Source organism: Lissotriton vulgaris, chromosome 10, assembly GCF_964263255.1.
Source record: "Lissotriton vulgaris chromosome 10, aLisVul1.2, whole genome shotgun sequence".
NCBI lineage: Eukaryota > Metazoa > Chordata > Amphibia > Caudata > Salamandridae > Lissotriton > Lissotriton vulgaris.
In genome coordinates, this window is record NC_141698.1 from 126,335,023 (window position 1) to 126,354,139 (window position 19,117).

General features: G+C 45.8%; 1 protein-coding gene across 1 annotated transcript in view; it reads right to left on the reverse strand.

Moving 5' to 3' along the window:
• The window catches only part of SDK1 (sidekick cell adhesion molecule 1), a 1,937,536-nt gene that overhangs the window by 151,703 nt on the left and 1,766,716 nt on the right, over positions 1–19,117 (reverse strand). The window contains exons 31-32 of the mRNA XM_086940699.1: positions 18,736–18,839; positions 16,122–16,192 (exon numbers count right to left, since the gene is read on the reverse strand). Coding sequence (XP_086796825.1) covers positions 16,122–16,192; positions 18,736–18,839 — 175 coding nt within the window. The remainder of the gene's footprint in view (positions 1–16,121; positions 16,193–18,735; positions 18,840–19,117) is intronic.

The following is a 19,117-nucleotide window of genomic DNA, read 5'->3' on the forward strand; positions in this document are numbered from 1 at the left end:
TGCAACATTGTAGTTGTGGCCCTGGTGGTGTTACTCGTAAAAAACACAGTTGATGGACAGAATGAAGAACAATGTCTTACATTCACCCCAGTACAAAGATCTGGGCCTAAATCCATCGTTTTTTGCTCTCCACACCACCCTAGGTCAGACACTGGTTGTATTCAAATCAGCCTTGACCCTGTGCCTCATGGGAACAGTCCAGCCCGAACTACCAAGCCATGTCTTTCCTAGACCGGAATCAAGCATCCAAGGACCGGTTTCTGGCATTCCAGCCTTCTTCAGCCTGGATAGCTTGACTCCAGTGATGTGGAAAGCCTGGGACTCACGTCTGAGCATACCAAGCCCACTCGGGGTGAAAATTGCAAAAAACACAGTTGATGACAGAATGCAGAACAATGTCTTACATTCACCCCAGTACAAAGATCTGGGCCTAAATCCATCGTTTTTTTGCTCTCCACACTGGTGGTGTTACTCAACATTTCTAAATCTCATCCAATGCCAGTGATTCTGGGAAATGAGCACCTGCTTCCCATATTACAGGTACGCTTAAGCTGTTTCAGCAAATAAGAGCAGTACCTAGGAGCCTATGGTGGTTTTTGGACGTAAACCATAATGCATCTCTGTATCTTCCACTAATTGGAATGTGGACTAGTATTTAGTGGGCTTACAAATTTAGCTGACGTGGCCAGCAAATCCTAGTAATATCTCCAAAGTTATGAAACTCAGTTTTTACTGGACTATTTATGTTTCCCATGAATGGCAGATGATATCCTGTGCAAATCCTTCCCTGTGCAAATCCTTCATACTACTCCAACAACTCCTATCCTTAGGCCCCAAGGCCATCTCCTGGTCAGTAGCGAGTACTGTGCTACTCCCATCCGCCAAAGATCAGTGGTGTCTGCTATGCAGCTGAGCTGCGCGCAGGGCCAATTCCACCATGTCTAATACTTCATGGAGGAATTCCAAACAAAGCAGCAGACTTTATAAAGAGAATCAGAACGGGTTTATGTCAGATTTCAATATCAATGAGCAATACTGATGGCCTTTATTATCCTTTACAGTGGTTCATCACCTAATGTACGGTTTTATCGACATTGTCAACATCTAAGGAGCCGAGATTAAGATATGCCAATTGCGCCTAAATGTAATCTGATTACCTACAATTGTTTGTTTTTTTGGGAGTTTTATATAGCGTAAAAGGTATCTGAGCGCTTTACGTGAGCACCAGTTGCGTTACGGAGGGACACATAAATTTTGTTAGGCACGGGGAGATAAAGGGCCATAGGTATCAAGCAAATTCGCATTCACAAACGCAGAAATTCTGCGAATTTCGGCGTTTGCGAATGCGAATTTGCTAAATGGTATGTATTAAGGAAAATCTGGTGCAAAATAAAGAATCGTGAAATTTGCGATTCCTTATTTTGCAATTGCATTTAAGAAATCGCAAATTTTGTGATTCCTTAAATGCAATGTCTGAAGCAAAACAAAATTGCTAATTGTCCTTAAGGAATCGCAAATTACCACCAACTTCAAGTTGGTGGTAAGTTGCAAATTCCTTGAAAAATGCACAATTTTGCATTTTTCAAAGATCCATGTGACGCACATACATGCCCTTAGGGCATGTATGTGCGCCACATGTGCACCCATGCTTATTTCAGGGGTGCAACAGGGTGTCCTTTGAACACCCCTGCACCCTTGAAATTATTCTCAATTTGCGATTCTCAAATTACGAATCGCAAATTGAGAATAACTTCCCATTCATTTCTATGGGCCTCCTGGCCCATAGAAATGAATGGGAAAGTATTCCTTAATTGCGATTCGCAATTTGCTCATCGCAATTAAGGAATGCTAAGAATTCGCAAAAAGAGAATAACTTCCCATTCATTCCTATGGGCTTCCTGGCCCACAGAAATGAATGGGAAAGTATTCCTTAATTGGGATTCGCAATTTGCTAATCGCAATTAAGAAATGCTAAGAATTTGCAAAAAAATTGCGAATTTGTACATACATCCCAGTTTGCGATTCTGAAATAGCGGTTTCAAAAAAATTGCTATTTCAGAATCGCAAATCAGGTTGATAATACATATGGCCCAAAGTGATTTACCCAGAATCACAGAATGTTGAGACTCAAACCCGGTTCCCCAGCTTCGAAGTCAACCGCTCATTTTCAGTCCCAGCTCAAGAAAAAGCTGAAGAGCTATTTGCATACGCAATTGCTGTTAGACCAGCACCAAGAAACCAATCAGGCGATATGCATAAAAAAATTAACCAGACAACAAGTTCCCCACTCCCTTCCCAAGTTTCTAATCGCTGTTCGAATTATGTTTTCCCTGGACAGGTTTATACAATCATCGAGAGTTAATCTGTAAACTTGTCTTCGAGATGCATGAATTGACTCAACTCCTCAAGATTATCATACACATCCATCTATTTGCAGCAAACATATACCTTGTACCTGTCAGCTGCTTATCACCTTCAGGAGCAAGGAGCCACTAAAAGAGCTGTAAGATACTGCATGAGAAAGGAAGCCACTCTGGCTTTCCAAACATTCTCTGAAGCATCAATAGCCCGCACTCCTCAGAATAAAAGAACCACAATAGACCGGCCCGTAGGGAGACAGATAATTGATTCTCCCTGAACGGTTAGTCTGACGTGTTCCTGACACTTCTCTTTAGTAGTACTTTAATTGATGTTCCTTCTCTGCTTTTATGCCTTTCTACACACCAGCGAGATATTTAACACCGACTGTTCTCAGCAACAAGCTAACTTTGAAAAATAATGATGCCCAGCAAAAGAAGAACATTTAGCATAATACAATGTCCACTTTGGCGAGCAGAGAGCGCAGTGAGCCATTTGCTTTAGCAGGTTTGTGATTTTTAACATGCAGCAGTGCCTTATGACAGAAAATAGCTTATTATTAAGTTCCAAACTAATGCTTGAATCTGAAGCCGAGAGCGGTGGATGCCTGCATCCCGCCTAGCAGAGTTTGGACATCCTTGATTGCAGGCTGTGTGGACGTTTGTCTTGAAGGCCTTTCTGAATGGCTTATCTTTGTTCGGCAATGGTGGAATCTTTTATAGAGAACTACAGTCTCATTTTCTATGGTACAGCTGCGTCGGTTACAAGACATATCCACAGGGGCTACTAAAGAGGAACCATTTGATCAAGCACAGGAAAAGGAAGTGCTGGAGAAGGTCATCGAGGGCTACTGAAGAAAGACATTTGTGAGTCCCTTGATAGACTCAAAAAAATGCTCTCACAAGTAGGTTGAATCTCTAATCTCCTGAGAACTTTAGACAACTAAGGGCCATATGTATGAAACTTTGGTTTTGTGATTCTCAAATAGCGATTTGTAGAGAATCGCTATTTGAGAATCGCAAAACGCTATGTATGTAGGATTTCCAAATCATTTTGCAAATCCTGAATATTCCTTAATTGCGAATTACAAATTGTGATTCGCAATTAAGGAATACCTCCCCATTCATTCCTATGGGCCTAGAGGCCCATAGGAATGAATGGGAAGACATTCTCAATTTGCGATTCTCAATTAGAGAATCGTAAATTGAGAATGCAATTTCAAGGGTGCCAGGGTGCCAAAAGGATCGCCCTGTTGCACCCCTGAAATGTGCACGTGTGCACATGTGGCACACATACATGCCACATGGCACTTTGAAAAATGCAAAAAAGTGCTTTTTCAAAGAAATCGCAAATTACCACCAACTTGAAATTGGTGATAATTTACAATGCCTTATGGCCAAATTGCACTTTTTCTGTGCCTCTTACATTTCATTTAAGGAATCACAATTTGCGATTCCTTAAATGCAATGGCAAAATAGGGAATCGCAAAATTTGCGGTTCCTTATTTTGCGAGGGGCGTTTTGTGTCATACATTGGACACTGCAGATTGTCGATCGCAAATGCCGAAATTCTGCAAATTTCGACATTTGCGATCGCAACATTGCCTTCATACATATGGCCCTAAGTATTTCCCGTTCCTAAATAAGGTTTGTGAAACCTTTGCAAAGGAGACCAAAATGCAGTGCTTGCAACACTCTCCCAGACGAAAAGGGATCTGTGAACTGACTATCTCAGCAGATCACACTCACTGATAGCAATTCAAACTTCTTCACTAAGATCCTACTAGAGATTCTATTAAGACAGGGAAGAAAGAACTCGAATTCTAAACAAGATCCCTTGTTTCATAAAGGCCTGTCAACCACAACCAAAGAAGCTCCGTTCAAGGGGGTTTTCTGCAAACAATGTGTCCTGCTTAAACTGGGAAAATATACTGTCAATCCTCGCCTGTTCAAAATAATTATGGTGCTCTCAAAACTACCACACTAGACAAATCTATGCTTAATGTAAGAGGTCAGAGGAGTGAATCACTGGCAAAATTGCTGAGACTAGAGGTACTGAGCCTCTAAGCATGAAAAAGTAGAGGCTTCGAGCCTCCAAGCCTTAAAAGCCAAGTGGAGTAGATATTATAGGAAACAGTCTAGACTAACTTTGAGGAAAGAGACTAAAGTATCAGATCCTGAAGCTGTGGAAGTAAAAAGGCATGGCCAGGGACAGCCGCTGGCACCCCTACATTGCTCTTTAGTACCCCTGGCGCTGCTCTTGCTACCATGGCCTCAAGAGTCATAAAGGAAGCGGCACGGACTGAAAGCAAACACACTTCCAAGAGCCATGCTTATACTTTTTATAGGTTCCAATCTTTGAACTTCCCTTGGCCGCTCTGCAGAAAATAGTAGGCGAGGATTGGACAAAGGGTGGGGTATAAGGGCAAACTTGTAATGCCATTTTAGATTAAAGAATTGTGGGTGAAATAACTCCTCCCGCCCATGGCATCATAGTTAATTGTATTTCTTGCTGCAAGCCTTGAGCAAACGGATGTTTGGACACTGGATGGACTTTTTCAAACAGAGAGGACATGACAATATATGTACTACCAACAGCACAATGAAGACCTAAACCATCTGTTGCCAGTGACAGGGACACTAAAGAAGGCATATGCACCAGGACTCCCTCTTACACCTCAGAGTAATATGTCCCACCTCTTCAAATAAAGAAGCAGATGCACCTATCAGGGATGAGCTTGTTATTGCAAGTGAGTGATGGTGAAGTGTGCGCAAGGTCAGCCTCATTTCTGTGAAAAGCATTGAAGTAAAGAACTCAACATCAAAACAAGACTCTGACAGTCTTGTAAATGGTGTTAATCTGAAGGACAATCAGCCTAGAGGAGGCGCTGTTATGAGACAAAGCCGTCTAGGTGGAAAAAGCCCAGACTCTGCCTTAGCTTTACACTCCTGCGGTCATTCACAATATTTTACAGTATCTATTGTACAGCACAACTAACGCATCAAACGTAGGATGTAAATAATAATATTTGTTCTTTTTATTTGTTTGTTTCTTTTATATTTTAATATTTGTAAAATTCTTTCTTTGGAATTTTAAATGTAACCTGCAGTGATTTCAGTGGAATGAAAAAACTGGGGGGGTCTCTCAAAGGGGAGTGGCCAATGCAGTTAAAGGCGTGGCTTAAAACATATACGGTAAAAATCTGTGCTTAGCACCATAGTGTTCCGCCCGACTGGTCTCATGCTGCTTCTGTCATTGAATCCAGATGCACAAGTTACTTACCTTCGGTAACGATATATCTGTAAGAAACAGTAGTTAGTGTTAGATTCCTTACCTTAGAATATCTCCAGGCGTCAAACTGGATCAGGAAAGTTTTGCGTAGCAGTACCCCTGCACGTCGGTAGGCGTCGTCTGCGGCTCTGCGTCCGTCGTCGGTGTCGTGATCGCCGGGATGATGTCGTCGAAGCACTTAGACGCTGCCCACTCGCGCTGACGTCAGTTCTTGTACATAGCTTTCCACGCCAGGAACGCAGAGCCATGTCAGAGACCGACACTGGTGCCATTAAACTAGGGCCCTCAAAGGGAGATACCTTAACCCTAGATATCGGTTCGCAGAACGGGGAGGATGGGTGGGGCGGTAAGGAATCTAGCACTAACTACTGTTTCTTACAGATATATCATTACCAAAGGTAAGTAACTTGTGCATCTGAAAGAAACAGGTTAGTGTTAGCTTTCTTACCTTAGAATAGATACCCCAGCAATACCAACCCCGGTGGTGGGTCTGCGAACCAAGATCACACCAGAAAGTCCTGGAGAACGGAACGGCGGAAAAAGTCATCTCTCAGGACCTGGCTGTCCAGGCAGTAGTGTCTAGCAAACGACTGCCTGACAGATGTCCTGCAAGAGGACTCCCTGACCCAGGGCAGTAGTAGCCGCCGTGGCCGGAGTGGAATGGGCGCGTAGTCCCACAGGAGCCTCCTTCTTGGCCAAAGAGTAACAGACCCTGATGCACAAAATGACCCACGAGAGATGGTCCGCTTGTGCACCGCCCGTCCCTACTTAGCGCCCACGTAACCAACAAAGAGCTGGTCGTCCACCCGGAACTGGCGTGTGCGGTCTAGATAAAAGGAGAGCGCATGTTTTGGGTCCAGACGGTGGAGCCTCTCCTCCTCTTTCGAGGGATGCGGAGGTGGAAAGAAGGTGGGCAAGGTGATGGACTGCCCGATATGAAAGGCTGTAACCACCTTGGGAAGGAAAGAAGGACGAGTTCTCAAGACAACTTTGTCCGGATGGACAGAGAGGATAGGAGGTTTAGAAGATAGAGCCTGGAGCTCACTCACTCTCCTGACAGAGGTGATGGCAACCAGCAATGCAGTCTTAAGAGTCAGAAGACGAAGAGGGCAATTGTGAAGTGGCTCGAAAAAGAGCGCATATCAAATAGGTTAGAACAAGGTTCAAGTCCCACTGAGGCATCACGAAAGGAACAGAAAGAAACATGTGCGTGATGCCTTTCAAGAATCTATTTACAACAGGGGACTTGAAAAGAGAAGGCTGATCAGGAAGCCTCAAGAAGGCTGAAATGGCAGAGAGGTAGCCTTTGATAGTGCCCAGAGCAGAGCCCTGCTGGGCAAGAGAAAGAAGAAAGAGGAGAACCTCTAAAAGGGGGGCAGAGAGTGGATCGACAGCCTTTGCTGTGCACCTTGCCACAAATTTGTTCCACCTGCAGGCGTACACCGATTTTGTGGAGGGACGCCTGGCTGCAAGAATCACATCACAGACTTCAGGAGGCAAGTCAAATGGCCTCAACTGTCGCCGCTCAATCTCCACGCATGTAGATGGAGACTGGACAGGTTTGGGTGGAGGACGGTCCCCTGCTGCTGTGACAGAAGGTCCTCCTGAAGAGGCAGACGAATCGGGGGATCGACTGACATGCTGAGTAGCTCGGGATACTAGTATCTTCGTGCCCAGTCCGGAGCCAAAAGGCTGACTTGGGCCCGGTCTCGCCAGACCTTCTTCAGCACTCTGGGCGGAAGTGGTATAGGCAGAAAGGCATACATCAGACCGCAGGTCCACTCGCGACGAAAAGTGACTCTGAGCAAGCGCCGCCTTGGAAATTCAAACGAGCAGAACTGATGACATTGCGCGTTCTCTTCTGTGGCAAATAAATCTAACCAAGGCTCTCCCCACTGCTGAAAGAGGCCTTGCGCCACGTCCGAGTTCAAATGCCATTCTTGATCCATCATGCACTGGCGGGGAAACATCATTTACCACGAAGGCATTACCACTACTCACGTTTACCACGTGACACTTACCACGCAGGGTGCCTTCCACGCAGGGTACCTTCCACAACGTCTTTACCACGGGCTAGGGGGGAGACGTGGTATTCCTTGAAGTCGATCTGCGTGGGCATGAGGGGGCAGAGGGAGGGGGGGGGGCTCGGAGGGGGGCTGGGGGGGGTCTCCCCCCCAAAAAAATAACAAGCAGGTTACTTTAACAAAAAAACGAACATAAATTTAAAAGAAAGAGGAAAGAGACTCCCCCAAAGACGTGCCGTGTACGTCAAAAAAGCAGTCCTTTTTTTATTTTGGTATACGTGTTTTGACGCTTGTTTCAAAGGAGGATGGAAGTAAGGGCTCATGGAGAAAGACGTGCAGGTAAGACGTTTCTACTCGTAGTAAAATGCTACGTTGTAAATACCAGCGTGGTAAAGCCACTTGCGAGGTAAAATTCGCGTGGTAAAGCCATGCGTGGTAACTGAAATCGTGGTATAATCATATATTCGCACTGGCGGCTGAGTTTGTTTGCCCTGGCGTGAAGGGAACCTGCCAGGTGTTGAACCACCAGGGTGACGCCCTGGTGTTCCAACCATTGCCAGAGGGGCAGAGCCTCCTGACAAAGGGTCCACGACCCCACCCCGCCCTGTTTGTTGCAGTACCAAATGGCGGTGGTGTTGTCCGTAAACACCTGCACTACACTTCCCCGAATAGAGGGAAGGAATGCTTTCAGTGCAAGCCGGATTGCCCGCAGCTCCAGAAGGTTAATGTGGAGCCGGGACTCCGCCGGAGACCAGAGGACTCTGATCTCCACCTCTCCCATGTGGCCCAGCACCTCCGGAGGGACGCATCTGTCACAACTACATGCTCCGGTTGGGTTAGGGAGCGGGATTTGCCGCTGACCCAATTGCGGTCCGTGAGCCACCACTGCAACTGTCTCACAGTGCCCTCCGAGATCCGGACATGGCCGGATAGGTTGCCCTGATGCTGGGCCCACTGAAACTTCAGGTCCCACTGCAGAGCCCGCATCCGCCACCTGGCGTGATGCACCAGAAGGATGCAAGAGGCCATCAGCCCCAGAAGCCGCAGCGTCAACCTGACAGAGACCCGGGATAAAGGCTGAAAGATCGGAATCAGAGCCTGAATATCCCAAACCTGCTGTTCAGGAGAATAAACCCGAAACTGCGCCGAGTCCAGAACCGCTCCGATGAAGAGGAGCTTCTGAGAGGGGCACAGGTGTGACTTCACCACATTCATGGAGAACCTCAGCAGGTGCAGGAGGTCGGCCATAGTCTGGAGGTGGCTGACGACTGTCTGGGGCGAGCCCGCCTTCAACAACCAGTCATCGATATAGGGGAAGACTGAGACTCCTGATCTGCTCAGATGAGCTGCGACCATCGCCATCACTTTCGTGAACACCGAGGGGCGATGGTAAGACCAAAGGGGAGCACGGTAAACTGAAAGTGCTCATTGCCTACCGTGAACCGCAGGTAACGATGGTGGGCTGGCAGGACAGGAATATGGAAATATGCATCCTGCAAGTCCAACGCTACCATCCAGTCTCCAGGGTCTAGGGCAGCTAGGACCTGAGCTAAAGTCAGCATCTTGAACTTCTCCTTCCGGAGGAAGCAGTTGATGCTCCGGAGGTCTAAGATAGGGCGTAGGCCTCCTTTGCCCTTCTTGAGTACCAGGCAGTAGTGGGAGTAGCAACCACGTCCTACTTCTGGCCCAGGAACGCGCTCGACGGCCCCCTTGGCCAAGAGGGCCATAACTTCCTCCTGCAGAAGTTGCAAGTGATCCCCCGACATGCGGTGGTACTGCGGTGGCATGGCTGGAGGAGTCACCTCGAAGGGGAGGGAGTAGCCCCTTTGGACGTTTTGCAGCACCCACCTGTCCGATGTGATGGAGCGCCAGTGGAGGAGGTGATGGCGAACCCTGCCCCCCACTGGCGTCAAATGGGCCTGAAATCTTGGACTAGGAGGACTTTGAGGCAGATGCTGCGGGGGCGGATGTGGACTGACCTTGCCGTTGTCCCCCGGCACAGCCACGGCGGTTACCACGTCCGTGACCGCGTTGAGGTTGGTTCTGCGGCCTGTGGCTAGCTGGACGTGTAGGGGTGACCCTTCCTTCGCCACGAAAGGGGTGAAAAGCGGAAGTTTGCTGGCGTTGGCCGAGGCCCAAGGACTTGGCCGTAGCCCTGGAGTCCTTGAAACGCTCCAGGGCACTGTCCACCTTGTCGCCAAGGAGGCGATGGCCATCAAACGGCATGTCCATAAGAGTGGCCTGGACATCACCCGAAAAGTTGGCGGACCTCATCCAGGCGTGGCGGTAAACCGCCACTGTCGTTGCAATCGCCCTACCCAGCGAGTCCATGGTATCAAGTCCACACCATATCGAATAGCCTGCGGCATTCTGTCCCTCCGCTAGGGCTTGGGTAAGCTTTGCCTGGACCTCCACCGGGCACTGCGGCTGCACTTCCGCAACCGTATCCTACAGAGAGTGGGTGTAACGGCCCAAAAGGCAGGCGTTGTTGACAGACCGCAACCCCAAACTCAAGGAGGAGAACAGTTTCTTCCCAAACTGATCATACCTTTTGGATTCCCGATCCGGAGGAGCGGTCGGGAATAAGGTCTGGGATGTAGAGGCCTGGATCACCAGGCTCTCGGGTGGGGTGAACGGACAGGAAGCTGGGGTCACTCGGAGCCGGGCGGTGGCGTAGAGCCACGTTCCGATCTACAAGAAGGCCCCGTAGAGGGCTTGGACCAAGTGCCCACCAGAACGTCAGTGAGGGCTTTGTTAAACGGCAGGAGAGGCTCCAAGGAGCTTGCCTGCGGTTTGAGCACCTCAGTGAGGAGGTTAGTCCTCATGGCGGCAACAGGGAGCTCAAGAGCCAAGGCCTTGGCTGCCCTAGTCAACACCATGCTGTAAGCAGCCCCCTCCTCCATAGCCATGGTAGGAGAGGAGACAAATCCAGTGTCGGGCAAAGTGTCCAGACCACTGGCCTCTCGCAGCTCGTCTGTTCAGTCCTGGTTCAACTGGCACTGCAGTGCCAGAGGGTCCTCACCCCTCCCAGTTCCCCTCGTCATACATCTCCTGATAGTCAGGGAAAAATGATGGAGCTGGGTCGTCGGTGAAGGGCTCAACGATCGGCGTCGGACCGGACTGGGACAGGGGATGTCGTCGTCCGGGGCGTCGTCGTGGGGCGACACCCTTGGGGACGGCACCAGTGGAGGGGTCGTAAGGTCGACTGGCGACGTCACGGATCCAGGCCTGGATCCTGAGGAGCCCTGCGGCGTCTGGACCGGAGTCGTCGACGGCGCTGGGGCCGAAGCACCCGACGGCGCCGGGGCCGGAGCTGCCGGCCCGCTAGGGCTCCCAGACAGACGAAGGCGCTTCGGCAGGTTCCGACGGAGGGAAGTGCGACCTCATGGCCGTGAGGGAAGAACTAATCTCCTCCGGCGTCGCGTGCAGCCCAGGGACCGGCGGGTATGGAGCTGGACGCCGCGCTTGCTGCTTCGGCGGAGCCGCGTGGGCGGTGTCGCCTGAAACCCCGGCCGCGTCGCGAGAGCGTCGGGGGGAGTCGGAAGAGCGATGGCGCTTCTTCGACTTCTTTTTTGTGTGCCTCGACTTACCTGAGGGCTTGGAGCTCGACGAGTGGTGGTGACTCGTCGAGCGGCGATGACTGCGGCCTCGCGACTGGTCCCTCGACCTCCTCCTGGACCGGGACCTCGAGCGGCGCGAGGCCTTATGCCGGAGCTCGAGTCACTTACGGGACTGCTCCCGCCTAGCCTTCAAGGTCAAGGCCCGGCAGTCGGGGCACGACTTGTCATCGTGGTCGGCCCCAAGACAGTAAAGGCACCGACGGTGGGGGTCGGTCACCGACATGAAGCGGTGACAATCCTTGCAAGGTTTAAACCCAGGCATCCCTACAGGCACAGCGAGTCGAAGATCGACTTGAGAAGTGATCCAAAATAGATCAAAAAGTTAGTAAAAAAAATGACTAAGAGTACTGCTCTTCCCGGATGTGCGCTGGCTGGCGCGGAAAAAAGAAGAACTGACGTCAGTGAGCGAGGGTGGCGTCTAAGTGCTCCGACGACGTCATCCTGGCGATCACGACGCCGACGACGGACGTGGAGCCCCAGACGATGCGCATGGGTACGGCTATGGAAAACTTTCCGGATCCAGTCTGACGCCTGGGGATATTCTAAGGTAAGGAATCTAACGCTAACCTGTTTCTTTCAGATACATAATATAATAAGTAAGATTACCTACAACAAGACTATTAGCTTTGCCAATGGTTGTTAGTTGCATAGGATACATAAGCAACAACTATGGCTTTGTTGCATATAATATTGAAAATATTTCCGTCCGTCCTGAAATGATGAGACTGTAAATGAAGTATAACGGTCTCTTTGAAGTAACATCACAGGCAGTGAAGGGTGGCACTGCTGCAGAGTTAAGATTTTTTTTCACCCCAAGGGTGAAGGCAAAAATGGAAAGCCCGATAGAGACCTGCTTTTTAGGTCTCGCTGAGTAAGCGCACATGTGCTGCTCGGAGAGACATTTAGTAGCAGCTTTCGGAAGTGCTCCCAAAGCGGCCACCAGCTTGCGCTCACGCGCACAAGCACGTACGCTGCTGCACACGCATCCCTTGCGTGCTTTAGCCTGTCATCGCGATCACTTTCGCTTTCACTGCGATCGTGATGACTTTCGCTTTCACGGCCACGTGGCGTTACTATTACTGCCGCACGGCCAATGCTTGTTTCCCTTTATTTCCTCCTCCTTTGTCCTTCTCTATTGAGTAGTCCTTCCTTTGTGTTTGCTCTGCACCCTTCACACTCGGGTTCCTGCCAACAACTGCCAGAAAGAGATCAAGGCTATATCCAAGTGAGTGCTTTACCCATCACCCACTGAAACTGCTGACCTGTTGCTCAGGCATGTACACAAGAGTGGCATACGCTACGCATTATTAACGCTGCATTGTATGCGGCCATATTGCTCGTGCTGTTCCCTTCTGCCGGCACTCCGTACAGTCACCAATGAGGGCGATCACCAAGGCCACTCAACTGCCTTCCGTACCATGCAGCTCACCTGTTTGACGCTGAGGCCGACCCGTTCACGTGGACAGCTCCTCTTCCGATGGTGCTGCCTGAAAGTCTTTATGTTTGTTGAATAACTGTGGGAAGTGGATTACTTTGATTCGATAATCTTGGCCTAATAAAGCCCTGTCGTGCTCTTTGCTAGACCCGGCTTCTGAGTATGTGTCTGCAAAAAGTGTCTCACACATTTCACGGCAAAATTTAAAAAAAGTGATGGTATTTCTGGTGCAAAAACTCCCTTAAGAGTGAGACCAACAGATGGTATTTTTCATATATAATGAACTGTGTCTAAATAGTGCTGGGTCGAGGTGGCACATAGTTCCCCAGCAATTAGACATATCGTACTGAATCCTCCTGTAGGATTCGCTTTGTTAGTGCCAAGAGCCACCCTGGCGGCTCGCTGTCGCCGATCCCCAAAGATGACATCTTAACTATCCTCTTTATGGCCAATGTGAATTTACAAAGCTTGAAAAAAGAAAGTCCGCTTTGCAGTATTTCACTGCACGCCACAGCCCCTTGCTGATTAAACAGGATGGTTCATTCAATCCCTGTATAGCAATTCTGCCACAGGAAAATAAAATATGGTTTCGCTTTTGGGTGCTATGAATCATATTTTATACTTCGATTCATAAACTTTATTCGATTCAAAATAATAGAATCATAAAAGTATACAGACCTTAGTTTAAGAAAGAACATATTAACATCAATAAATCAAAAATAATTCATATTACAGTTTACACATTTTAAAAGCCAAAAATAAAAATTTCCAACACATTTGGCAATTGATCACACCCTATACCAAAGGATGAAGTTGTAGTTCATGTCATGCAGATAGCAGAGAAAGGAAGGTATTAACCAGACAGACTAACAGTACCGTTTCCTAAGTTGCAATGACAATCGTATAAAACTTAGCATGGCAGAACATACTGCAGGTGAGGATAATGACAACAAATAATCATAACTCTCTTTATAATTACATGGTCGCCGGTTTTTTAGAATAGGCTTAATAAACCTAATTCTTGGTTCCTTATAAAGAGGACAAAAAAGAACAAGATGGATGGTATTTTGTCTGGTTTTGTCATCACAAGGACAAGGGGGCAGCCTCTCACACCAACCCCCTTGTTTTGGGAAGGCAAAAAGAAAATGAAGAGTATTTAATCTAAATCTTATCAAATAAAAACGCCATTGCACATGGGTAGTAAACGTTAAATAAAATTGGACTTTCGATTTACCCAAGCATTCTATTTTATACTTCTTTGATACAATTTTGTTTACCTACTATTCCTGCCATGAACACATAAATTCCAGTAAGATGTCTTTATGGCTTGCACAAGGGGAATACAAACAAGCATTGGCATAGCCAATAGGTCTTGCTTTTGGGACCTTACATGTATTTAGTTATGCAGCACAATATTATTGGTGCAACAACATAAACTGTTGCATGGCTATACACTTATAGGGTCCCAAAGTCAAGACCTATTGGCTATGCCAATGCTTGTTAGAACTGTCGGTCCCGGCCCACTTAAAGCCCTGGTAACCCGTACACTCTTCTATTATGTTCTGGCACGAGGGGGTCGTACAAGCTGAAAAGGCATACTAAATTGACTTAAAACTGAATTGATTCCAGGACAGGTTCTCTTCGGGCCCCTTTGTGCTCTGAACCTGAACCTACCCTTCAAAGCTCACTTCAGTTCATGCGCCCAGAGCTTACTGCATCAATTTTAAGATACTCAGTCTCCTCCACTTCTCTAATATGAACGTTATCAGTACCAGTCATTAAGGTCCTGTTTAGTAAGAAATTCTTGATTTGAGAAATAGCCATTTGGAATGCCTTAATCTAGTATCTGAAAAATGTTAATGGGGCAAAAGTAGCTATACAATAGTGCGAAAGGTGAGTCCAAAAGCAATATTTGAAATCAAAGTTTGAAAAAAGTTTGAAAATAAACTCCAAGTATTTTTATTATGTCTATCATATAAAATAAAACACAACAATCAAGCAAGAAGAGAGCCTAAATTAAGATTACATTAAAGTAATTCGGTATTGATTAAGGTCAGGTGGTTAATATTCCCAGTGAAATTTAAAAAACAAATTAAAAAACAAATGGTTTAAAAAAAACTTGGAAAAAGTTCTAAATAAGATACTTAAAACATGGAAAGAATAGCAGCAGCCGGGAGAATGAGATATTAGGATTTTAACATTAATATGGGGAAAAGGTAAGCATTAGGGTCACCTTTATGGTAAGAATAAAGGTAACAATTACAGTAAAAGAAGGGATGTTTTTAGCTTTACGTTAAGGGGAACAGTTAGAGGCATGTTTTGGACTGGTTTTAGAGCAGGGGAGAGGGTTAGCCCTATGTTAGGGACAGGAATAACTATAGGGTGAAGGCTAGGGTTTGTCTTAGAGTAAAGGTTACGTTCATGGTATAGCATAACGAAAAAGATGATATTAGTGGTAGGGTTCTGAACAGAACAGGGTAGGCTCAGTTTTATTGCAAGGGAATATGGGTGAAGGTATTTATCCCTATGGCATAAGTTATTAGGTTCTTTAACATTAAGTGGTAAGTGATCAGGTTCCGTTGTAGGGTCAGGGGGTCAGAGTACGGGTTATGCACACAAATGAGCGAGACATCACCATAAAATCAAAAACTGTTACGTAAATGAGTATAATTTCAAACTTTTAATTTTTATTCAATGTGTAACTTCATCGAATGATTCAACCTTAACGTTTCAAATATTTGGCTAACAAAAAATATATTTACTTTTAACCTAGATTAATGAGAGACAATCACAAACCTCACTGATTTAGAAAGCCTCTTAACATGTGGCCTCAACTGGCTGTTTCTTACATGCCATTTTGTCAGGGCGTTGTATGATTTTAGGATAAGCTGCTCTTTACAAATGCTCAAAAATAAAAGAATGAAATGTAAATATAAATTTCTGTGATGGAATATATTTGCTTTACGTCATCAAGCAAAATAGTTTCCCAAATTCAGAAGTCTGCTGAATAGCAGCAGCATAGCATCAGATCAAGGACAGAAAGAATAAAGAATGGTCATGAAATGAACCATGTTTAATGCAAGTGGTCTTCCCTGGGCCCATGCATGATCACGCTGGAGCTGGCAAAGTGTTCAATTGCTGTGCCTAGCTCTAGGGATCTCACTACAGGGTTTGCCACTTTATCTTCCACACTTTCTTGCAAGCTACTATCCAGACACATATTGTTCACACTATGATTTACAGCTGAACCTTGAAGGCCAGAGGGGACTTACACCACAGTCTCTCATTTGTCGGAATTCTTGCTGTGGTCATTTATCACCCCAGAAGTGGGATGAAGAGCGCGAGGCAACACAGGGTACAGCGGGCATGCGTGAATTCCGCCAGTTACCTTACCTGCCACTGGATGAGCACAGAGGTAGTGGTGCGCGGCGTCACTAACACTGCAGTGGGAGGCTCATCTGGAACTGAATCAAATATAAAGCAGTGATTTAACAATGGCACTAATTAACAATACGATGAAAAATGTCTCATAATGTAGTTCCATTAACATTTCATCTCCACCCCATCCGCCCCCGCCCATCCCCCCCACCTTCCACGGTGTCCACCGTTCCCACTGTCAATTCACCACATTTCATTTTGACTACTTATTGGGAAAAATTAGGACAATTATATGAACTCATTCCCGGAAGGCGACCTATATGATGCATGGCTATGTAAATCAACAGATGTGTCAGCATATGCCTATGTTCATAAACTATTATGATGTACACATACACCCTTACACAATCATGGAATGTCTTTGCATGATCTAAGTATGGCTTTGCATTTCAAGCTATTGTTCCATGAAAGATTTTCTATAATTACCTTCCTCACTTGTAATCCACATATACACGTTTATGTGGGTCCTTCCCCTATCACTGAACGTGACTTCTTGAAATTGTCATCTGACAAGAACCTTCTGTCTGAAAACCACAGGTGCAGTCCATAATCTCCTACCCATATGGCTTTAATATTAAATTTGGTTCAATAGACATGAGTATTAGTTTGAAAGACATCCGGAGGAACGTTCAGCAAATAAGGTAGGAAAAAGGGTGGATACTCTTCTCCTGGAAATTAATACATCCAGCTTAACGCTACACATTGAAAGATGGCAGATTGGTAAAAACCATGTAATTGCACTCGAATCCTGAAGGGGGTGTCATTGATAGCATTGCCAGAACAACAATGCTAATACTCAAAGGTTTACATACATGCACATGTTGATTCTGGCAACGCTCGTTCATCACATGCGCCCTAAAGAACAGCAACGGGCAAATCCATTTTGGACACAACTACCGGTGACCCTCCACGAAGATAACATCCTTTCAAATCCTAGAGTTTAACACTATCAACACATTAGCCAACCAGCTTGCCGGTAAAGCAGGCTGCTGCTCTAGTTGCTACAAAGTAGGTTGGTTTATTAGAAATTTTAGGGTCATGCAGTCCCTTCATGTCTCAGAAATTCACATGATATAGGGAAAAAAAGTTTACAGAAGATAATATACAAATCTATGAAAGTGAAGTTCAATTTGATATGCTTGCACTTTACAAAGGTCAGACACACCATGGTTGCTGATGCCAACCAATTCACGAAAGGAGGTAGCAGGAGTATCAGGGATGACATTTTAAAAATAAACAAAAAAGCATTAGGTTGGGTGAAACTTGAGTGGGATCATGAATAGGGATAGTCGAAGCAGAAACTGGAAAGAAGAAACCTGTGAAAAGTGCTTGGAGGAGGAACTAAAGAAACTAGGAAGCACTGTACATTTAAAACTTTCTTTGCAAGAGGATACCATACTGTATAGTTTTGCAAGGAACGTGTATGCCGAGGGGAGGATGCAAGGAGATCTATGGGAAATTGAGTAGGGTTTTCCATTCCCTGCTGAAATTGTAGGGTGGGATAAAGAAGAATTGCACAGATGATTAAATGTGTTCCTTCTTAGCCTGTGGCTCGCCGAATCCAGTTAACATTTACAAAATGGGATAACATGCTTTGGTGAGTAGAGCCTGTGTACAAGTGGAGCTGGGTGCTGTCAGGAAGCGAATGTTGTCGAAATTATAGGACTATTTATTCATATGATGCAGAGAGTAATCAAAATACAAAAAAGGTATTGGGAAGGAGATTTGAGGGAAGTCTAGCACAATTTATTTTATTTATAGGAAGTGGTACTAAATTGGCATCGTTTCTCTTTGCTAGGATTCTATATAGGACCTCCTCAAACCTACAGACGTGTGTGGCACTATATATGTTTACAAATTGTGGTACTAAGGAAAGGAGCTTCTCCACAACAGAACTTGATTTTTTCCTTTATGTTTTCGCAGAAGAATGCTCAAAGGTCCTTAACTAAATAAATGGCTAGAACTCTGGATAGATGAGGACTTTTTATCCCTTTTATACACATTCTACCTCATCCCCATTGGAGGCCTTCTCCGACAAAGTAAGATATGAGGTAGAGCATTTTGGGTATACAGTAGGCCCACTGACAGCAGATGGACTGAAGAAAATTATCATGTTGGACAAACAAACCGGGTAAATCTAAATTGGCTGCTTTGATTTCAAAATGTAAAGTCTCTTATGCAAGCCAAAGTGTCTTCAAGTTACTTCAGTAATTATTTATCAGAAATGATAAACCACTGAATTCTGAGATTATACCGACAGATATTATTGCCTCATTTTATTCTCTGTAAGATTTCCCAAAGCTACAGAGACTTTTCCAAAGCTCAAGAGAGCCAGGCATCATGCATTTTGCTGATAATTATGAGTAATCCAACGGAAGAATGGGATAAAACTAAGTAACATATGGATAACATAGGATAACTAGTTGCAGCTATCAAAGGCAATTGAAACATTTAAGAAAACAGAAATAAAAACATTCCCAGAAAACCAATCATAATAGACTGTATTGATTGGGTGCTCTTAAATTCAAGATCCTGCTTGCTTAATTGACGAACCAGACCTTCCTCTTACCATCTTGAAGAGTTGTGACAGCATCCGTTGCTGTACTGAAATCACTGTCGCCCACATCATTGGTTGCCTTCAATCGCAGCTTATAAGACGTGAAAGGATTTAGCCTATAACAAGTAAAATATGAAAAAGATGGAGCAAGGAAGTATAAAGACCACATTAGTTAAGTAACATCCATTAATTTACATGAAATGATTTGCTTCAAATGTGACAGAAGCAATAATTGATACATTACTGAGATGTTGTCAGTGGACCCTGTTGCAAAGTCATCCTGTGAGCTGCCCCCCCCCCCACAACTTTTTTCTGACTGGTACTGGTGGATACTGATTCTGACTGACTATGGGCTCTGCCTAACCAGGCCCAGGGCCATTGCTATGCTCAAAAC